The 23,413-nt window shown below is 43.8% G+C and overlaps 1 protein-coding gene across 1 annotated transcript; it reads left to right on the top strand.

Annotated features, from left to right (window-relative positions):
• The first annotated feature begins 353 nt into the window (after nucleotides 1-353).
• ARPC1A (actin related protein 2/3 complex subunit 1A) lies at nucleotides 354-20,991 on the top strand. Its single transcript, XM_006172662.2, has 9 exons — nucleotides 354-489; nucleotides 4,266-4,370; nucleotides 9,703-9,925; nucleotides 11,916-12,023; nucleotides 14,053-14,265; nucleotides 16,298-16,373; nucleotides 16,575-16,768; nucleotides 18,912-19,002; nucleotides 20,609-20,991. Exons 1-9 carry the CDS (start codon nucleotides 426-428, stop codon nucleotides 20,645-20,647), a joined length of 1,113 nt encoding a protein of 370 aa, XP_006172724.1. The 5' UTR covers nucleotides 354-425; the 3' UTR covers nucleotides 20,648-20,991.
• The last annotated feature ends 2,422 nt before the right edge of the window (nucleotides 20,992-23,413 follow it).

Raw genomic sequence — 23,413 nt, 5'->3', positions numbered from 1 at the left:
AGGCCCATCAGATTAGATTGTCCCACTACTTATGACACTGAGATTGATCAGTTGGCTAAGGTGGTGACTGCCAGATTTTTTTTTTATTCTAAAGGCATGTTTTTCTCTTTGTAATTAGTAAGTAACCTGAGGGATGACCATATGAGACTGTGTGAATATCTTGTACCCCAACAGTCTTAGCCCAGAGTTTTAGAGTCCCTTGATGGCCCGTGACAGGATAAATTATACATTGGTGGTTACAATGCTAATTGTATTTAAATGATTAAGTTTTGACATTGATTCTTTTTTAAAGGGAGAATAATGTTTTATTTATCCCCAAACATTTTAAGACCCCCAGACAACTTAAATGTGGGTTGCCTACCATTTTAAATGCTTTTTTTCTGTTGCTCATTGCAGCTTTCTATCCCTTGAAAACACTAAGAATAATGTCCCTGCATCAGTTTTTACTAGAGCCAATCACCTGCCATGCCTGGAACAGGGATCGTACCCGTAAGTATGCTGGGAGCTTTGCTTCTTTATTTTGGTACCTTTGATAGCTTTTAGATGTAGGTACTTTTAGAGATCACATATTTCAGTGTCACATGTGAACAGGACTTAGGTATAGCTTCAGCACAAAACTAGGTCAGTCCTTTGGTTTACAGATTAGAGAAATCGAGGCTTAGGGTGTTGGAAGGACTTTGCAGTGGTTACACCCAAGTTAATCTCAGAGCCCTTGTCAGTGCTCAAGCCTTCTGGCTCTTCCTCCACGTCTTTTTCTGCAGTACCACCTGGAGGGCAGTTTATTTCAGACATCTTCCATTGCCCTAATAACCCAGTGTCTGGATGAGTTACACTCATCCAGCATTTAGTCAAAATATCAGAACTTAGAAATAAGCAGTTACAGAGGCATATGGTTTACTCCTGACATACTGAGAGCAGTATTACCTGGTTTTTGCTATGTTATTCATAATAAGCTTGAGTTTCCAGTTTTCTAGCTCCAGCAAACTAGGAATGGATGGAGACAAGCTTTTAGAAGTAGACACAGTACAGCAAGCAAAGTGCGGGCAATGTGACAAGAAGGCAAAAAAAAATCGAAAAACAGACAGAAATGTAGTATTATGCCCATGAATTATTCTTAAAAGTTAGATGTATATTCACTGTCTAAAATAACAGCTTTATTAAAATATAATTCACATATCATAAAATTCACCCTTTTAAAGTATACAATTCAGTAGATTTTAGCATATTAAACAGAATTATGCGCAATCACCACTATCTAGTTTAAGAATATTTCATCACTCCAAAAAGAAACCTGTACCCATTAGCATTCACTCTTGGTTTTCCTCAGAACTCCCAGTCCTGGGCAATTGCCAGTCTACTTTCTGTCTCCATGGATTCGCCCGTTCTGGACATTATGTATATGTGGAGTCATACACCATGTGACTTTTTGCATCTGGCTCTTTTTCATTGAGCATGACGTTTTTAAAGTTTATCCATGCTGTAGCATGTGTTAGTACTTGTTTCTTTTTTATGACTGAATCATATTGTATAGACAGTATTAACACATTTTGTTTATTCATCAGTTGGTAGAAATTTGAGTTGTTTCCACGTTTTTGGCTTTTGTGAGTAATGTGTCTGTGACCATTCCCATGCAAGTTTTTATGTGGTTATATGTTTTGATTCTCTTGAGTATATACCTAGGAGTTGAATTGCTGGGTCATATGGTAACTCTGTTGAACATTTGAGGAACTTGCAAACTGTCTTCCACAGGAGCCACACCATTTTATGCTCTCACTAGCGGTATATGAAGGTTCTAGTTTCTCTAACATACATCTTCATCAACACTTGTTATTGTCTACCTTTTTTATTATAGTCTTATATCCTACTGGTTATAAATAGTATCTCATTGTAGGTTTTTTGTTTTTTTTTTTTAATAGAGGTACTGGGGATAGAACCCAGGACCTCACGTATGCTAAGCATGTACTCCACCACTGAGCTATTACCCTACCCTCCTCTTGGTAGTTTTAATTTGCATTTGCCTGATGACTGGTAATGCTGAGCATCTTTTCACATGCTTATTGGTTATTTATATATCTTCTTTGATGAAATGTCTGTTCAGATCCTTTGCCCATTTTTTAAATTGAATTGTCTTTATTATTGAGTTGTGAGAATTCTTTATATATTCCGGTTACAAGCCCCTTATCAGATATGTGATTTACAAAATCTCCCATTCTGTTTTTTTCTCTTCACTCTCTTGATGGTGTCCTTTGAAACACAAAAGTTTAATTTTTGATGAAACCCAACCTACCTATTTTTTTCTTTTGTTGCTTATTATATTTGCTGTTGTATCTAAGAAACCATTGCCTAATTTAAGATCACAAAAAGAGATACTCATGTTTCCTTCTAAGAGTCTTACAATTCTAGCTCTTGTATTTAGGTCTTGGATCAATTTTGAGTTAACTTTTGTGAATGGTGTGAGATAGGGGCCCAACTTCATCCTTTTGCAGGTGGATATCCAGTTGTCCCAACACCATTTATTGAAGGCTATTCTCTCCATTGAATTATCTTGGCACCCTTGTCAATCATCAGATAACTGTAAATGTGAAAGTTTATTGGACTCTCGCTTATATTCCTTTCATCTTTTTTTTGTTTGTATTTTTTTTAATTGAAATATAGACAGTTTACAATGTGTCCATTTCTGGTGTACATCATAATATTTCAGTCATATATATACATATATATTTGTTTTCATATTCTTTTTCATTATAGGTTGCTATAAAATATATGTATTCCTTTGATCTTTATGTTTATCCTAATGCCAGGACTACAGTGTCTTGAACTGTAGCTTTGTCATAGGTTTTGAAATTGGGAAATGTGAGTTCCAACTTTGTACTCCTTTCTCAACATTGTTTTGGCTCTTCTGGGTCCGTTGCATTTCCACATGAATTTTAGGATCAGATTATTAATTTCTGCAAAAAGAAAAAACCAGCTGGGATTTTGATAGGGATTGCTTTGAATAGATTCACTATCTTCTTAAAAGTAACTCAGATATGGTTTACTCTTATTTTTAAATAAATTCTTGGCACATGAACAGTATACCCCAGGTTATTGTTGTGTGAAGTGAAAACCTAGATATGAGCCTCTGTGTTGAGCGTGGCAGGATGGTGAATCTCCAGCTTCTGTTTTGTGATCATCTCACAAAGCTCCATTGCTTAGTTGCGTATGTATTGTCTTCACTTTCTCATATAAAAATAAGGTTTTGGAGTATTTCCAATTATTTTTAATAGAAATGCAAGTTATCATTGTCCTTATTTAAACTACTCGATAAACTCAGTATATTAAGACAATTTTTTGTGCTAAATTATAATTTGAAATTTATAATATTTTTCAAGTTTAAATTTGGATTTGGATTTTGAAATCCTATATGCATCCTAGAAATTTAGAGAAATACATAACTTGTTTCCAGAAAGCAGTTAAAGTCTTAGGAGTTTAGAGCTAGACATTGATCCAGTTCCACAGTTTCATCTGTAAAACAGATGTAGCTTTCCTAAAGAGTGAAGGAAGGGGGATATAATAGATGGGGGAACTATTAGATGATTGACATAAAGTTTGAGTCATAGATTTTTATTTCAAGAAATCAATTTTTTTTAAATGGATGAACTAGAAAGAAAAAATATAAGTTCAAAAAATCCATCATATGTGTGTATTCTTAACATTTTGGATTGGTCTAAGAGATTTCTCTTGAAAACAGTTTTATTTTGTGGTTTGTATTGCTTTATTGTAAAGGAAAACTAATATATTTTATCAGTAGAATCAAGGGTTTTTATTTTGATAAACTAGTGGTTCAAACCAGGGTTTATGATAGTGGTAATGAGAGCCTATGAGCTGTTTTCAGCGTTTCAGAAAGTCTAACAGAAGTTAAATATTTATTGTTAGTAATGATGTATAGGTGAACTAAGATATCAAATATCTTTACTGTAGACTAAAATTGTATCAGTTAAGTATAGTAACATTGTTTATTTGTTACTGGTTAGAATCTTTAATTGAGTTATATATCTCTAATAAATGAATTTTTAAATTTAGTTTTTCTACAAAACATTTTGAAATATGGGGTTCCAAGTAGAGGTAAAAATAATAAAGAAATTCTTCAGGGGTGAATATTGGGAACCGTTTCGCAGCTTTCCTGTTCCTTCCTTCAGTCTGTTTTTGAAATGCCTGTTGTAGCATATCCTTTTTTTTGGTGACAATTTCAAGTTCAGGTGTAAACGATTGACTTTTTCCTGCAGAGATTGCCCTTAGCCCCAATAATCACGAAGTCCACATCTATAAGAAGAACGGGAGCCAGTGGGTGAAGGCTCATGAACTCAAGGAGCACAACGGACACATCACAGGTAAAGGAAGACAACTGTGAAGTTAGTACGGTTTTTCCAAGGTTAGCACTTGTCTGTTTAAATAAGGAGCCTAATAAAGCAAGTCTGCTGTAATAAAGTTGTGCAGCATTTGCTAAGTTTTCTTTAGAAAATCTGAAAGTGTTGTAATAGTGATCTCAGTTTCTAAGTGCTTCTTTCAGCCCAGCTGGTACCCAGCACTTTACTAGTGTTTCGGAAAACACCAAACCTGCTCAAAGGACTAGAGAGCTTAGGTTAGATGAGACGTGAAAGCAAAAGCCAGGCAGCATGTCAGCTTGTGAAACTACAAGCCCAGCTGTGTTCCTAGGGGAACACAGTGTCTTCCAGAAGTTTTCCTGTGTGTTGTTTTCGAGGTGAGGAAGACATTCCAAAATATTGAAAAGGACAGAGAAATGTAACAAACACCCATATTCCTGCCACCTAGAATTAGCAGCTGTTTGTCTTTTTCCTTGTGCTAGAAAACAGGAAACAAAGATTTAATCATAAGGAGTACTATTCCAGATAATAATAAAGTCCCCTCTCACCACGAGCCCTGTGCCTCTCCTGCGGAAGGCAGTCTGTAATTTGATGTGACGTTGTCCCAGGCCTTTGTTGATACTTTCACATATGTGTGTGTCTGTGTATGGAAGCAGTCTTTAGTACCATTGGCTAGTATTTGTAAATACAGCATAAATGACATCATATGGTGGATCTCCTGCAGCTTGCTTTGGCTTTCCACGAAACATTGTTTCTGAGCTCTTTGTATCTAGATTAAGTTGATTCTTTTTACCCCCTGGATAGCATTTCATACCTCATTGACTTGTTCCTCTGTTGAAGAAATTTAAGTTGTTTCCACTTTTTCCTTCTTACACTGAATTGAGCATCCCCGAGGAAATCTCGAAGACTAGATCTTAAAGCATTGGCTCTGAGACAGATTCCTAAGTGTACAGTAATTTTCATCTTTGACAAAAACTGTCAATGATAAAAGCAGCAAGCAGAGCAGTGTTGAGTTTTATTAAGAAAATGTCAAAGGAGAAGGAAGTAAAGACAAATTTTACAGTGGTTTTCAGAATTTAATGAACCAAATCTTCATACTGAATTTCAAGAGAATGTATTGCTTTGTTGTTAAGTCACATCTGGCTGCTTTTTGAAAAATAACATATTAACTTATTGCTCTGTTCAGGAGGAACTCTTGTTCTTTGACCCTTACTACTATAGTTTCTTTTTCATCCTGTTTTCTGGCGGAGTGATTCAACGTCTTGCTTTAGACCATTTGGCCAAGCACATCAAAACTTACTCTCCATGAGTTTTCAGTTACAAGTTTCTCGCTGCTGTCTTGGGCTTCCTCTCTCCTCACAATGACTTGCACTTAAGTGGGCAGCACAGGGACTGATGGTAATTTTTTCCTTTTTAATTAGGACCCTGAAGTTTTGCCTCTATTCCCCAAACATACTGATTAGCTTAAAGATATCCTTCCCCACCAAGCAGAAGAAAAATGTAGCATGTTCTGACCGTCTGCACCCTTTACGTTGTACTCCCCAGCAAAAACTCATGGCCGTCCCTTTTTGCTTTTACCAGTGATTTATAGGTGATGCTGGTTGGGGGCCGACTGACCATGTTACCAAACCAGCTCCAAAGAGATGATTTCTATTTTTGTTGCTTTTGCTTTCCCATGACCTTATTTCTATTAGGTTTGACCTATTTTCTTTAAGTCCCTTTGCCAGTGGCGTTACAGCCTAAAAATAAGAACATACATATTCTTAAATTGGAATTTTAGCATTAGGAAATACTTACAAATGAGTAAAGGCTAAGATGAAAGACCAAAGAAATAGCTCAAAAGTGAACTAGTTACTTAGTTATGTCCTTTTCCTCCCCTGCATCTCTTTTGGAATCCTTTGAACTTGGGCCTGTTTTCTGTCCAAATGCTCAAATGACATTTTTTTTTTTTATCTGAAAAAACTGTGGTTGGAAAAATCTAAATATAACTCTGTGGCAGGAGACCAAGGATCAAACATAATTTCTCAGAGAGATCGTAACTACAGAAAAAGAAAGTTATTCTCTGAAGCTTTTTAGAAGAAAAGACTAGTCAGCACTACAGAGAAAAAGAATGTGACAAACATCAAAGGGATAGCAGAGTTCTGTTGTTTTCCTTTGAGTTTACTCTTTTGTGTTAAATGTTTGATCACTGTCTTCTTAAAAAACATTTTACTGTGGACAGTTTGAAACAGCACATAAAAGCAGAATAATGTGATGAGACCCTATAAACCCATCACTCAGATTCAGCAGTTGTCAGTTCACAGCCAGTCTTGTTCTCAACTCATTTTTCTTCTTCCTGTACTGTTTTCAGGTACATCCCAGGCATTGCATCATTTCATATTTCAGTTTGTATCTCTAAAAGATAAGGACTCTTTAATAATAACCAATACAATAGTCTTTTAATTGGCACCCTGATAAGGGCCACACGTGGCTGTGATTAGTTGATGTATCTCTGAAGTCTTTTGTTCATAGATTCCCTTCTCTTTCTTTTCCTTTGCAATTTATTTGTTAAGAAAATTGAGAAATCAGGTTGTCTTTTCTGTAGTGTTTTCCAGAGCTTGAGTTTTACTGATTGTAAGCCCACTGTGTTTTACACATTTCTCCGTTCTCTGTGTCTCCTGGAAATTGCTAGTCGAAGTTAGGTAGTAATAGGTTCTTTCATGAAGGAAGCAGCTAATGTCCAGTCGTCTGCGATATTAGCAGCTGTTGACGATCAGTGCCCGTGTCCGTTCATTTAGTAGTGGCTGCATCGTGGTGATGTTCTGAATCTTTCATTTCTTCTCTATTGGCTGAAATACATTTATGAAAGAGACACTTACCTTCATCTGCTGTTTGGTTATTCTGAGATATAGTTAGGACAGTAAAGACAGGATAGATGCTTGATTCCTTTCCTTTTCCTTTAGAGTATTCTGGTGGCAGGAAAACAAAAAAGATGCAACACTGAATTAGTAAGAGATGAGAATCTGTCTTTTACCATATATTTGCCCTTCCCAGCTCTCTTTTTAACAAGTGTATGTCTAAAAAGAGTTAAAAGCTAATGTCTAAAATAGTATGAGACTATGACTGTGGTTTTACAGCTTCCATATTTAAATGAAAGATGTAGCTACAGAAATAAACTCAGAACTATTAAAACCAAGCAGAAGGCAGTTCCTTGTATTTTTCTTAAAGAGTGAGGATATTTTTTAACCACCTCAGGAATTCTTATAAAATACATATGTGTCTAATTAGAGTGGTGCTTATATTGGAATACAGGATGAAATTTCAGATTGTCAAAATCATTACAAAATCACTGAATTTTGTCATTACCAGACAATATAATCTGGATGTTAGAGGACGTGTTAGTTTTCTGTTGCTGTGTAACAAATACTACCATCTTAGCAACTTAAACCAAAACATGTTTATCATCTCACAGTTTTTGTGGATCAAGAATCTGGGTTTGACTTATCTAGGACCTCTGCTTAGATCTCACAAGCTGTGATCAAGGCGGCAGCCGGGGTGGGTTCTCATCAGAGGCTCCACCAGGGAAGGACCCATTTCCAGGCTCCTTCAGGTTGTTGGCAGTAGAGTTGATTTCCTTGCAGCTGTAAGACTCATGGCAGCTTGCTTCTCCAAAGCCAGTAGTGGAGGAAGAGTGTGAGAGTCTCTAGCAAGAGGTGGGTACCACACTCCTAGGTAACGTTGTACACTGTCGTGTACGTGTCATCACCCTGCTGGCATTCCGCTGGTTAGAAGCAAGTCACAAGTCATGCTCACACCCATGGGGAGCAGGTCACATGGAGTCGTGACACCACCAGGCAGGATCTTGGAGACCACTCTAGGGTCTGCCCCCCACAGTAGTTTCAGAGACATGCTTCATGTTGTCAAAAAGCTTGTAATCAAGTTAGGAAAACAAGACAGTCATAAAACTAACTATTTTGCATCACACATCTGGGAATTTATCATAAAGAGATCGTTTTAACCAGCACAAAAAAGTATATGCTTAAATACTACAATTTTAGATATTTTAATAAGTGGTTGGAAACTAACAAAACATTCAACAATGGGATGTTTGGGGAAATTATGATAAAAATCAGTGTTCTAAAATAATGTGTAACTACTGCTAATTTACTAAAAAAAAAACAGGAGAAAATGTTTGCCGTGATAGCAGTATCCTTTGCGGGGTGAACGTGTGTGGATGTGAAGAACAGAAGCAGGGCTTTTTTGACTTTCCATGTGTCCCGTTATGATGTCTGTCTCATGACAATATGTGGGTTTGCTTTTGTAGTTAAAAATAAAATTTGAAATCTAATAAAGAGGTCTGCAAAGGTATCCTGTAATGAATGGATTTAAAAATCAAAACACACATCACTGATTACACTCCCCCATGTCTTTTTCCCTTCTGCAGTACAAATAATTGAGCTGACTGTCCCTGTAGGTGAATGAATGTATACATCCTTCACGCTACTAAAGTCGCCGTGATTTATGACCAATGGAGACTTTGCTTTAAATTCATCTTACTCTTTTAGTATAAATGTTAAGAATTTTTAGGGAGATACCTATAATAAAAATTTATGAGTAGTACTTCTATACTTCAGTGTTAATTTGTATTTATAGAAAATATCTCATCAATAACTATAAAATGACTGAGTCATAGCAGATTTTACTCTTGGTATGTAACAGACTGACCTTGACTTTGGAACCCTTCACAGAGGTACTGTGAAAAGTAAGTCTGATCAAATAAGAAAAAAATCTTACATTCAGATGCGTATTTAAGTCTCTTCCTAGTTTAGATGCAGAGATACTCAAGACTCAATTTCATAGAACTTGTATCATCTACAAAAGGTATTTCTGTTAGTGTAAATGACAGTGACCTTTAGAAGAATCAGTTTATATTTTTCACTCTCTATACTAAAGCCTATTTACCCTATATGTTGTTTTATTTGGATGTCACATAGCAGACGTTCAGCTAATACCATGGAATGAAATCTGTTACTAAATGAACAAAGGTACTTTCAGACCAAAATAAAATCTGATAAAGAGGGAAGGAAGAAGTCTTCAGCCCAGATAGTCTAAAGACAAGTGGGTGGAAGGAATGCTCCTGCTTGGTGGGTGACCCGTGCAATTATGAAACAGCTCTGTTCTTCCTGGCCCCCAGAGGACACTGAGTTATAGAACTTTGCAGAGAAACAGCCTTTGTATGTGAGGTGTGATTGGGAACAAAGTGGGGGAAGGGTTGGCTGGGGAGGAGGGTGCCCACCCGCCTCTGCCACGTCAGCTCTCCGGGGCAGGCAGAGCAGGTGACTCCTTGTCCCACTTGCAGGTATCGACTGGGCTCCCAAGAGCGACCGCATTGTCACCTGCGGGGCAGACCGCAATGCCTATGTCTGGAGTCAGAAAGATGGTGTCTGGAAGCCAACCCTGGTGATCCTGAGAATTAACCGTGCAGCCACCTTTGTCAAGTGGTCCCCACTAGAGAACAAGTTTGCTGTGGGCAGCGGAGCACGACTCATTTCTGTTTGTTACTTCGAATCTGAAAATGACTGGTGAGCAACATCTGAGTCTTTGATTTCTCTCTGTAGAGTCATACACTTGGACCGCTGTGTGCTCAGGGGCTTCTAGAGGCACTGGGTGAAGGTTTAACTCTAACTTCAGGTTTTCTTCATCTGGAGATTTTTTTTTTCCTTTGAAAGTCTCCATTCTCTCTGAGCATTTTTCCACCTTATGTGTACAATGAGTCAAACCTCACATCTCTCATATTAACATCAAGCTGTGGTTTCCATGTCTTGATCTCCTAACTTGTCTTTTCTTCAAGATGCTGCTACTCTTCTCATTCTGCACTGTCCAAATTGCTGTTTTCTTACTCAGATATATAAATTATAAACTTGAAAGATTCCCAGTGCCCTGAGGAAGAATTTTTTCTCCTGTCTCTATCCACCTAAAATATCTGGGATTCTTACAGATAACAATATTTTCCTTTCTGTAAAGTTTGCTGACCAAATCTGTGTCCTGGGATGGTGTTTTACTTGTTTAAACTGTTGAAGTAAAACTGACAAGAATTTAGAAATATAACCAGCCTGTTGTACTTTATACTGTAAATCACTTGTGGCTGAGCCACAAGTCAAAATACAGGGGTTTATCTTGTGCTAAGTGACTTCCTTTAACTACTGCTTCCTGCTTTCCTTGTTAAGGAAACCACTGCTCTCCCTGCACAAGTTCAGAAAGGGTGATAAACACCCTTCAACGTGGAATTGTCATTTAGTGCAAAACTGGCAGTGTTTGTATTTGCACTAAAAATAGCAGAGCACACAGTGCACTTCATGTGTCACTGCTTTCTGCCAGAAGGGAAGGGAAGGGATTATCATATTACATTTTGTAATTTAGTAAATTCTCAGGAATTTTGAATTTGAAATAAATCTGTGGATTTGCAACAGGATTGAATTATGAATTGAAGATGTGTTTTTCTCTCAAGCATGTTTGAAAATAAAGCTCACAAAATGTTGCCTGCTAGAAATGTTTAGAAGGCTCACTGCACCAAATAGATGAGAAGCAGCTCTTCTTGGGTAGCCTTCAACTGCAGTGACTTTGGATTTTTATTCATTGAAAAATAGTCTCAAACTCAGGTAAATTGGGCTTTCCATGTGGTCCACGGTATTGTCATTTGAACGAGCCATGTGTTCAGGGGAATGTCTCAGTCATGGTACGGTATTTCATTGGGATATTTCATTCAGCTTCCAAAAGCCTTTAGTGTAAAATAACTGTTTTATAGAACAAGTCAGAATGTCGTATATTTTTCAGAAAGGCCCTTGAGAAAAAGATTCTATAGAAAGGTAATTTAGCATCCAAGGAAGGTCTTTCGGCTCAATATTAAGTCTCTCAGCTCCAGAACAGCAGAATATGATTGGCTTTTAAACAGCAGTTTAGGGGTAGAAATTGAATTAGGCCAGAATAATGACTGATCTTAGACGTAAGCAAACACTTTGAGTGGAGCTAGAGAACTAGTTAGAGGCTCGTCTCCAGCAAGAGGTTCTGCTGTTGTCTTGGTTGTGGTTTCTCTGTGAAAAATAAAAGTGTGTGCAGCTTCGCAGAGACTTAGAAAGGATATTAAGCTATTTTACAACCCAAACTTAACCCAAAATGAAATAATTCACTAAGTATTTGTGATAAAAATTCAAGTAATTTCAAACATCAATTTCTATCTCAAAGGTTAGAGTCACGAAATCTGAAACTCCATGGGAGACAGTACCAGAGTTAATCCATAAATATACTTACTAATGAGGATTCCTTGGAAGCTGGAAAAGTTCAGAACTGGCTGCTCTGATGAGAAGGTCAAGGCCTGAGAGACAGAAGAGCAAAGGGGCCGCTTATGGTTCTCTGTCCTCTCTTCTTGTAGAAACGCATCTTCTCTCTGGCAGGAGGCCCAGCGGCCACATGGGAACCATGTGTGGGTGTTTTCGCCTGACACACATTTGTAGGTCATTTGGGGACCATTGCTTGATGTGTGGATAAACTCACATGGATTTTCTCCTTTGATAGGTGGGTAAGCAAGCACATTAAAAAGCCAATCCGCTCCACAGTCCTCAGCCTGGACTGGCATCCCAACAACGTCTTGCTGGCGGCAGGATCATGTGACTTCAAATGCAGGTGGGGATGAATGAGAATTGGTAGACAGCCTTGTCTTTCAGCGAGTGTGTTTGAGGTTCCTTTTCTCTGTAAGGTACCCTGCTAGGCCCCACGAGGGACTCAGATGAAAGGGAAAGGAACTAAAGCAAGTGCAGAAATCACAAGGTAGAAAGAAGTGGACTTGGAGGGGCAGGCGGAGGGGATGCAAAGACGGGGCCAGGAAGTTTCCTCAGGCAGAACATCCTTGGTTGGAGCGCAGGTAGAGTGCCCCCCACCCCTGAGAGTTATTTCTCATTTCATAACCCAGGCGGCCAACTCGGCAAATTCCACAGTGAAACCAAGATTAACAAAACATAGCTGCACAGTGAGTGCACTGCTGAGCTGTATTGTGCTCTTCCTTTTCAGTTAAAGCTCTTCATTTGTCATTAGCATGAGGCTAAAAGAAACACAGCCGCTTTGCTAAGAGCTTTAAGGATCATACAGTGTAATTGCTTTTTAAAGCTGTTCTTTGTCAAGGCTTTTCCCCCCTTACCCAGAAGGAAAGCGAGTAAATGTTGCTTCATGTTGCCTGTCTGGTGGGTTGGGAGACAGGATGCCTATTTCTGGGGTAAGCTGGGTGGAGAAATTCCAGGAAACCTGGCTAGTGCTTCATATCCAAGAATACCCACGGGTTTTTGGGTTTGGGCTTTCTTTTAAAGGGTATATATGGGAATTTGGCTGTGGGATGAGGGTACAGCAGTGTCAAGGTACTTTTTGGGAAAAGATGGATTCTTTTACTTCAGAACCAGTGTGTAACAGTAAAGATTTTTCCATCATTCAGGAGTGTTGTTGTTTGTGATGTGTTGCCCAGAGTCATTCTAGTTCCCTTAGAAGATAGAACTAAGTGGCACTTAACCCTGCCACCCAGATTGTCAGGCTGTGTCTAAAACCTGCCTGAACAGGTAGCTTACCATTCTTTTGTTAATATTAATTTCCAGAAATAAACGTTGCTTTGACCTGTGGTCCTGTGGGTAAGGGTCGTTCTGTTCGCACTCTCGAGCTGGCAGCTGAGAACCAGCGTTCTTTTCTGGCTTCCGATGACAACAGCAGTAGCCAGCCGATGCCGATTTAAAGCGCAGTGACTCTGAGGTCACATCAGCTAACTTACAGATAACTCGAGGTGTCCTCTGCTTCTCCGCTGTCCTCTTCCAGAGCTGCTGCGGCCATTGTCGTTTTAGGGGGAAAATATCCCAGATCATTTAGGGAGTCTTTAGGTTCAGAAGTTCTTGGAGAGAAGCTGTATAAAGAAATAGCACTGGAGGGCAAAGAAACTAAAAGGGCAGATTCCCAGCTGTTCTGTGTCCCTTCTGCTTCCCAACTCTGGGTTGAAACATCCTTTCCCACAGCTCCACGGAATTAGAGATAGAAACTGACAGCCCGAGGCTGTAAAGGATGCGCCTTCCTCCCAGACTAGACCTGTCCCAAAGGCTGGGCGGTGGGCCTGAGTGTGACACCAGGGAGAGCCTGCCCACTCGTCTGCACTGGCCTCCCTTGGCTTTCTCCTTGGATGTCCCTGTCTTTCTTTAAGTGAGTTAATGCCTTGGTTCATCGCAGCATGGCTAGCACTTTGCTCTCTCCCGCTGTTTGACTGTGTGGGCCTCCTGGAACGCTGCTGAGAATGATGGTGAGGTAGGCAGGAGAGTACGCTGTGGTTTCTCAGAGGAGCCCGCCCTGGGCGAGGGAGGGTAGCGTGCACTCCAGGGGGAAGGGCTTTGGGGTCATCACATCTAGAACTGTGCCCCAGGGACAGTGCCTGACACGTTGTAGATGCCCCATGAATATCTGTTGATGGAGGATAGATTTGCCAAACTTGGGTTGACCTGTCGGCAGCCCTTAGAACCCTTCTGTGTCTTGAGAGGTTTATGTATCTGAATTTATCATCGTCAGGTTTTGTGTTTTATGAGTCAGGATCTTTGCAGTTTGGACACCTTACAGCAGCTGCCTGTGGCTTATTTCTGTATACATGTATTTCCATTTACTTTTCCCTTCTCTCTCTGCCCTTGAACTGCAGAGTGTTTTCTGCCTACATTAAAGAAGTGGATGAAAAGCCAGCCAGTACCCCCTGGGGCAGCAAGATGCCTTTTGGTCAGCTGATGTCAGAATTTGGTGGCAGTGGCACCGGCGGCTGGGTGCACGGGGTCAGCTTCTCCGCCAGCGGGAGCCGCCTGGCCTGGGTCAGCCACGACAGCACCGTGTCCGTAGCCGATGCCTCCAAGAGCGTGCAGTGAGTATTTCCTTTGTTTGGAGTTGGGAAGTGGGTGGGATCTCTCACCAGCTGGCCCAAGGCTGCCCTCCCCTGGATGTAAGTGCAGGGCACAGACATAAAATTCCAAAGCAGAACTGCAAGGCAGCCTTAAAGTTAGAGGCACACATTTAGAGTGTCCGTTTGGGGACATTTTAAAGACTTAGGTCTCGCTTCCAGAAATACTTCTTAATGCAAGTACTGGTAGGGATTCCTTTGAAGGACCCTCTTGGTTTGCTACTGATAAAGAGTTCCTTCAGAACGTCAGTTTAGTCTGTTCCCAGAATTCCTTACAACACGTAAATGTCATCCAGCAGCCTTAGATTGCATGGGAGATATGTTCTCACCCTGTGCAGTCAGGGAACAGTGACTCCATGAATTTGGGGCTTCATTCAGTAACACCTCACACCCCGGTGCCAGTTCCCTGGTGTGTGTGGCAGAACCCAACTGCAATGACTCACTGTGAGGGACGGGCCTGTCCGGCCGAGGGGAGCCAGGGCGTCCTGTCACACTTCAGAGCTGTGTTTGCTCATCGTGTGGTCGAGGAAGAGAGAAAATGACTGGAATCCTCCCAGCTTATGAATTTTGGTTCTTTCCCTGTGAATCCTTTTCCATTGGCAGCTGAAGGTTAATCCACCTGTGAAGGTTTCCTGACTTGCCACCCTGTGTGCCGGGAACCAGTCTCATCTCACTCCCTCTGCCCTGCAGTGATGAGGTGTCATTTCAGAGAGAATGTATTTTTCTTAATGGGATTAAATTGGTTTGTTTGGTTTTTTTCCCCAAATTTTTCTGACACCCCCCCCCCCATTATAAATGGTGCAGTCTTCCAGGAGATTTCCATAGGTAGACAGACACTTACATATTGTATCACTTTTACCTCAGATGGGGTTATGCTATAATTTTATACTCTAGTTTGCTTTTTGTCATTCGATAACCTTTGATGTCATGGCTATGCGACCTGTGTGCAGTTAATTGCAATGCATAATAGGCTCTGAGCATATGCTTATTGCAAGCCCCGTTCTACCCTCAGTGATTTATTACAGGGCTTTTCTGGTCCTGCAAGTCAGATTACATCCTCCACCCTTCTCCATCTCAGACATAACTATTTCATGTGGTAAGGGCCAGGTATGCTGCAGTAAAGCCTTAGGAAGAAGGTGATAGGATTTTAACCCAAAACCAGTCATACTGGTGGGGCTGGGGGCAGCACAGGGGGGTCTCCTGAGACACAGTTTTCAAAATACATCATCTTTTATATGGAGCTATATGACCCTAATTCATCAACCAATGTGTTTGCCTGCCATGTCTGTGTGACCTTGGCCAGGTGTGAAGCAGATGACTGTGAGGTGTACGTGTGTGCATAGCACACACACACACACAGCCCATTCCTCTGTGAACGCCTGGCTGGCCGACACTGTGTTGGGTTCATCGCTGGCCATAGCCCCTGCCCCAGTGCCTGGTAGGGCACAGAGACCAGCCTCTTGTAAATGTTCGTGGTCCCAGCCCTGTAGGAGCCCATGAGAGCACAGTGAGGGGAGGAGAGCAGAGAAGGGCGTTCAGTCCTGAGTGACCATGACAGTCAGCTCTAGGAGGTCAGAGAAAGGAGAAGCCACTTCAGGCAGAAGTGGTCCAGAAAGCTTCCGGGGGGGATGAAACTCGCGCTGAGCTCCACAGACAGGGGTGGGCTTTGGATAAGCAGGAGGAGCCCAAGGGTGCGTGGGTAAAGGGCAGGGGACCGAAGACCGGGACAGCAGGGGACCAGCACTCGCCAGGACCACGCTGTCGAGCAGTTTGTGGAGCACAGGCCGGAAAGCGCTGAAGGCCTCACTTCTGCAGGTTACTCAGGGCTGTCTCATGCTTGAGATTCCTGAAAGTCTGGGTCACGGGGCTCCTTTGAACATAAGTGTCTGTTTATATTCCTGAAGCCCCTGTGAGAATGGGTCCTTTGTCATCTGCTGTGTCTGAAGAATCCACGTGGTCCGTTCCATCTCAGGTTAACAAGTGTTCTTGTGTTCAGGGTCTCGACTCTAAAAACAGAGTTCCTGCCCCTCCTGAGTGTATCGTTCGTCTCGGAGAATAGCATCGTGGCTGCTGTAAGTGTTTCTCTTCATTTTTCCTCATGGTGCCCTGTATCTAATTCTCCAGAACAGGAGCAGTGCGAGCTCTGTGGCTGTGTGCACGAGCACAAAGCAGCACCGCCCTGGAGAAGAGACAGCTCGAGGGGCGCCTGTTCCACTGCGGGCTTGGTTGGTGGGCGGCGTACCCTGCAGGGCCTGACTGGTGCCTTGTTTCAGGGCCACGACTGCTGTCCAATGCTCTTTAACTACGATGACCGTGGCTGCTTGACCTTCGTCTCCAAGCTAGACATTCCAAAACAGAGCATCCAGCGCAACATGTCCGCCATGGAACGCTTCCGCAACATGGACAAGAGGGCCACGACTGAGGACCGCAACACAGCCTTGGAGACGCTGCACCAGAACAGCATCACGTGGGTGCCGCCGGCCCCCCACTTCCCACCCCCCCGGGTGCCCCCTGTCGCCACGGCCCTGACCTCTGTACATCACATGGGTGCTGCCGGCCCCCAGCCCCCTGGGCACCCCCTGTCGCCAAAGCGCTGACCTCTGTGCACAGGTGATCGGGTGACCAAATGCCTTTCCTCCCTCTTTGTTTCCTGACTGGGTACCCATGAAAATTCTGTGTACTTTGGGCCCAGACATCCCTTCAGGAACAAGAGTGATGAGAAGTCTGCAGCTTCCTGACTGCAGGCTTTTATTTTCAACTTGTCACAGAGAGTGAGCCGCCCCCACATAGTCGTGCTGTCCCTGGAGGGTTGGACGGCACCAGCCACCCACGAGCAGAGGGCGTGCTCTACTGAAGGCTTGAGCGCCCGTCAGGCAGTCTCTTCCTGTGTCTTGCTTTCTCAGAAACTTGATTGAGGATGAAAGGAGACTTTCCTGAGTGTCATGTTCCTCTGGTAGTGAACACTCAGCGGGAAGACTAGTTATATCCTATTGGAAAGGGTAATTCTAGCTGTCTCAACCATGGATTTCAAGTACCACGGACAAGAGAGGAAGGTGATTTAATTAGGGAGACAGCATCACTGGGACAAAGCTGAAGAGCTTCTTGACTGTTCATCAGGCACATGTGATTAAATATGACCGTAGAATTGTGTTTCATCCCAAAAGCTTGATTTTTTTTTTCAATTTTGAGGAGAAATGCAGCGTATTCTTGATATTTTAAATTATTGTGTTCAGAGTTGGATACCATAGGATTTTTTCTTTGACTAGACCTTTTGTGTTGAGAGGCTTACACTGAGGTGATGATCACAGGAAGACTAGTGGAAACCTCCAGACTTAGAATTACTAACTGCAGGCCATGCTTTTCCTCATGCTTGTGGGAGAGGCCACTGGGCTGAAAATAGGCTGGAAATGTCTGTGCTTTATTGAAAAGTAATCACGAGAAGGCATGGAAGAACTTTTCTCCATACTTTTCAAGTTTCTCTGTCTTGAATGATTTTCAGAATTATTTTCTGTGAATTTCTCTTAAGCGTTTCCACAGACTGTGCTTCTGGAAGGAAACCACTCTCATCGCCTTTTTGAGGTTTTTAGGTTAAAAATAAAAAGACAGACTCTTGCAGGTTGACGTGACTACTTTTATTGGCAGATATTAAGTCCTCTCTGCCCTGGAACAGGGTCAGCAAACTTCTCCTGTAAGGAACCAGAGAATGAGTGTTTTAGGCTCTGAGGGGCTACCCAGTCCCTGTCCTGGTCCCTCACCCCACGGTGTGGCCTGCGGGCTGCGCGGGCAGTCCAGAGACGAACGAGCCCAGGTAGGCTTCAGTGAAACTTTATGGACATGGAAATGTGAATTTCACATCACTTTCCCATCATGAAATAATAGTCTTTTAAATTTTTTCCAACCACTTAAAATTGTAAAAGCCATTCTTTAGCTCATAGGCAGTACAGAAACAGGTGGTGTGTGCCATCCCTTCTTTAGCGGGAATGTTCTAGACACTTCAGAGGAGAAAGACAAACAGTGCCTGAGCTACGGAATTGATTTTCTTGAAAGAGTTTCAGATAACGTGGCGAAGCCAAGTTGTTTTATTAATCTGCCCTTCTGCTTTGCGTGGTTAGAATTTTGCGGTGTGTCTGAATATTGCCAATATTTACAATAATTAGTTTCAAATGCAAGGAGACCTCTTGGCTTATGTGCCCTGGCTGTCTTGGCAGGTGATTTGGGAGTCTTTGGAGCCAGTTGGATTTCAGACATGCTTCATCCTGCCTCTAGTGTTTTTCAAAAATTGTTTCCATTTCAGTCATAGCTGTGGTTGGGCTGGCTCCCTGCTCCCCAGGGTGCGTGCTGTGTGGCCTGGATGGTCCTGCTTCTCCATGTCACTCTAATTAGTGCTGGTTCTTAACTTTTCCCTCTTTTTAGTCTTGTCTTTTCTGGACATCTGGTAGTACAGTGCATGCATTTCCTGAGTCAGATTGCTGCAGACTCATGTGGAGGATGGACAGCTTATTCAGGAGGTGATAGGCTGCTCTTTCCTTAAGATGCTTTTATGCTTTTAGGAAGGTTGGAGCTCGCTTCCACCACATATCTTACAATCTCTCGTTTTTGCTTCTTTTCAGTCAAGTGTCTATTTATGAGGTGGACAAGCAAGATTGTCGCAAATTTTGCACTACTGGCATCGACGGAGCCATGACAATTTGGGATTTCAAGGTATTTTCTACCTTTCAGAACAAATCTGGTTTGTATTAAAACTCTTCCTGGGAGAAGACTTTCTCATTTCTTGGAACGACCGGTCAGATCCAGCGCACAGCACAAGTGCAGTGCATTCGGCTGCATTTCTCCTTAAAATCTGAACATTATTAGCAGGAGAAAAGCACACTCTCTCAGTGAGATGGAACACACCCGCTGGTGGTCCATTTCCTCACTGGAGAACAGTGGGGTGCTGTTTTTGTAGCAGGCCCCGTATTGGGTACCAGTCTAGTTTACTGCATAGGTTAAACATTCCCTGACTGCCTGCCAGGTGCCAGGCACGGTGTGGCCATTGAGGACACTGAGGGAAAGGAGCCCTGAGGGGCCTCTCTGGTGGAAGAGCGGGTTGGGGCGGGGGCCGGGGTGTGGTTCCAGAGGAGAAGCCAGTGCTCTGTCTCACATTGAGGAGTCGGGGAAACGCAGGGGAGACTGTACCAGGGCTGTGAAGGCAGCACGTGCAGACCAGCCGTTCGGGCAGTGGTGGGGCCTGCTGAAGCCCCAGCTGGAGCTAGAAAGGAGCCAGGGCGCGGTCAGGGCGCGGGAGCCGGGCTGTGCCCGCAGACAGACAGGCCTTTCTAGAGCCCACACAGGAAGCACCAGACTGTGAGGTGCGGGCAGCCTGGGCCACCGTGGGCTTCCATGAACAAAGGACACAGATGTGACCTCCAGCTGTGCTGGGGGGCATGGCCAGGAAGCTCTGGACTGGAGAGGTTTGGGGGCTGAATGGAAGGGCACTGTGACAGTGAGGGACAAGTCCCGGAGGACTCTGCACCCTGGCTTCGGGATTAGGCAGATGGCGGGTGGGTGAGGTAGGGAACCAAGGAGGGGCGCAGGGGTCAGAGAGCCTGGCTCCTGTGTGCAGCTGTGAATGGATCCTCCAAAAGTTAACCATTTGCAGAATTTTGCCACTGCCTTGCAAAACCATGATGTTTTTTTCTCCCCCTGGGAGTCTCTCCCACACCCTTTTTACCTTCACCTACTTTTAGGTCCTGGGCTCTGCGCACCTGTGTGATAGCTCCACCTGGGCAGTTACAGCTCCACTCTTTATTCTTTGATCCCTCCTGCCCAGTCCTTTTCTCTCCTTCTACGTGTGTGAGCTAGAAGTCTCAGTGCCCTTTCCTCTGATCCGTCCACCTTTGAGCCCCTGCAGTGTTGTGCGCCAGGCTGGCTGCGTGTGGTTTACAATAACATAGGAGTGCCCATCATGAGGGCATCGAGAGTGAAGGGCCGGCCATGCGCACAGATGGCCCTGGTCAGCACGGGCCAGTGTCACACATGATAATAAGCACACATGTGTCCTGAGAACAGGAGTGTGCCCAGAGCCTGTGGGCTGGGGCCATGGGGACAAGGGAGCAAGGGCCTGAAAGAGCCAGCAGGGGGAGCCCTGTCCTGGAGAGTTGCTGGCCAGAGGCGGGAGTCGGGGAGAGCATTTCTCAGAGGTGGGGGCCAGATTTGGGTGTCGGCTGCCCCTCAGCCAGGGAGGAGGGGGAGGAGTGGGGTGTCACGGGGAAGACGCCAGAATGGACGGATCTCAGTGACGATCTGTGTTCTTTCTGCCGTTCTGCAGACCCTAGAGTCTTCTATCCAGGGCCTCCGGATAATGTGAAGCTGAGCACGCCTCCCAGACCCAGCACGACAGACGGACAGGCTGTGAGGAGCAGCTCCACCGAGTGCATGACGGGAGGAGAGCCGGCCGCCAAGAAACACTGAAGACGCAGATGGCGCAAATATTGTGTGTTTTGTTTGAATATAATTGGTGAAAGTGTTGGTTTTTTAAAAGCAGCAGTGATTTGGGTTTTGTTTTTGTTTTTTTGTTTTGCTATTTCATTCCATTCTTGACCAAAGCTTCTCTTTAAGTAGTTTATTATGGAAAAGCGTCACACTAACTTAAAGGAAGGGGTGGGGGAGGTATGTAAATTGTCTGCTAAAAAATAAAAATACTGAATGTGTTTTTTGGTTTTGTCTCCTTACACTGTTTGCATTTTTAGGAGGAAAATATGGGCGAATTCTTTGTTGGGTTAGTCAGTTTTGGGGGTAGAATCTTAAGAGTCTTAGTTTCTTAAATCGAGCCCTCTTTACAGCCTTTAACCAGAAGAACCGTTTCTCAAATGCTGTCTTTTAGCCTTGCAGCCCTTCTGTGGAGACAGTGCATGTCCCAGCTTGTGTACTGGCGGCAGAGAAGCCGCCTCCGCCGGCAGCCAGGCCCGGATGGAGGCCTCAGCCCAGTGCCCCAGCAGGTGGGCGCCCGCAGCGGACATGTGCAGGGGAGGGTGCGGGGGGAGAAAAGGCACAGCCTTTTTGGTTTAAAGATTATTGGACCCAAACTAAGTTATCTTCATCATAATTGGACATGAACTTTGACATTGCAAAGCAGAGACTCTTGAGAGGTGCAAATATAGGTAAGTTGCCAGGAAAGTGAGTACAGAGCAGCCTGGAGGGTGGCCTTATTCTGGGTCTCTCAGGTCCGGGAGAGCAGGGGTCCGGACACAGCTCTAGTTTCAGGTGTAACAGCGCTTCTCAGGGAACATCATGGTGTTCTCAAAAGAGGAACTTCACCTTCTTGCTGACCCCTGGCCTCTTCCCAGTTTGCTACAGCATCCTTTCTGGACCCCCAGTGGCAGGAGCTCTTCTGTGTACATGTGTTTGTACCAGTGCATCGGCAAGGCGGTGGTCACAGAGCCAGGACAGACAAAAGCAGGCCAAGAAACAGGAATTAGCTGCAGATTTCTGTGCAGTTTCATGAAGTCACATGGTTTGGGGAGTAAGCCCAGAGGATTTTAGAGAAACAATGTATTCCATGAAAGAAACAATGTACTAACTTGGCCTCCAAGAACTTAGGCACAGAGTCATCTTTTTTCTTTTTTTAACTTGGGTCAACTCACACCCACGGAAGCTGGCCCCTCCCCATCCGGGCAGCCAAAGCCCTGCGGTGCTGCACCACAGCGCTGCGGTCTCACCGTGGGAGGGCCCTTCTCTCCCCGCCCTGCCTGTGAGGCTCAGACCAGGCCTCCGTCCAGTGACCACCAATTTGGAGGGTTCTGGGTGACCCCTGACTATTGCAGGACACGCTGGCCAAAGCCCTTGGATCGGAGGTTTTGGTGTCAGGTTACATTCTGCCCAGTTGTGTGATCTTGAGCAGTATAGTTAACATCTCTGAGCCTCAGTCTCTTCACTTGTAAAAAATGGGGGTAATAGAGGGTTAGTAAATTCTGTCACTCAGCCAAGGTTTGCTTTCAGGCTTGACAATGCCCTGCAGTCGGCCCCAGAGACCCTTAGTAACAGTGGGGCAGGGTGGGAGTGGTGTACCAAGGAGTCTGCAGGCTCTTCCCAGAATGTTATGCTGAGAAAACAGGTGAGTCTCAGAACCCAGATTAATTGCTCAGTCACGACCATACAGCTTGGCCCAACGGTCACACAAGGGTTTTCGTTCTCATGTGTGCCTGATGAAGCAGTGATGGGACGGCCTCGTACCCTCAGGTGCCTGCGATGGAGCTGAGGGACTAAAGCCACCCTGAACAGTGCACATCAGTGTCTAAATTGTTACAAAGCTACGTAGTTGGAGTTGTGTGTGTGTAATTGAAGTACTAGGTGTGGTAGGTAGATCACAGGCCCCACAAACATGTTCATATCCAATCCCCAGACCCTGTGAACTTTGTCAGTGGGATTAAGTTCAAGATCTTGAGATTGGAGGGAAGGGCAGAGCTCAGTGGCAGAGCACGTGGTTGGCTTTATACAAGGCTCTAGGTTCAATCCTCAGTGCGTCCATTAAAATAATAAATAAACCTTATTACCTACTCCCCTTAAAAAAAAAATGGATCTTGAGATTGGGGAGAGTATCCTAGATTATCCAGGTGGGCCCAGTGTCATCACAGGGTCCTTACATGAGGGAGGCAGGTAGGTGATGATAGAACACAGGTCAGAGTGTGAGGAGGCCCAGGAACTCGGGTCGCCTCTTAGAGCTGGAAAAAGGAACCTGGTTCTCCCCTGGAGCTTCCACGAGGAACAGCACCCTGCCACCACCAGCTGAGCCCACCGAGACCAGCTGCGGACTTCTGACCTCCAGACCATCAGGGAGGACACTTGTGTTATCTGAAGCCACCCAGTTTGTGGTAAGTTGCTCCCACAGGAAACTACTCCACTGGATCAATTCCGAAAACAGAAGGAAGTAGGGTCTAGAGCAGAGTTTTTCAAACTGAGGCCCAGAGCCCCTTCGTCAGTTGTAAAATCCTCGCTGGCACTTGGGGAGAAAACCACATTCTGCAGTGTGCGGAGTAAGTACCACTTTATGACACTTCTGTGTCAGATCCACGTGGGGGCGTGGAGAGGACACAACATGAGCGCTGTGGGTCGTGATCAAAAAGTCTGAAAGCCA

The sequence above is a fragment of the Camelus ferus genome, chromosome 18 (genome assembly GCF_009834535.1).
Source record: "Camelus ferus isolate YT-003-E chromosome 18, BCGSAC_Cfer_1.0, whole genome shotgun sequence".
Lineage (NCBI taxonomy): Eukaryota > Metazoa > Chordata > Mammalia > Artiodactyla > Camelidae > Camelus > Camelus ferus.
Note: the sequence above shows the minus strand (reverse complement) of the source record. Positions and strands in the feature narration are given on the sequence as shown.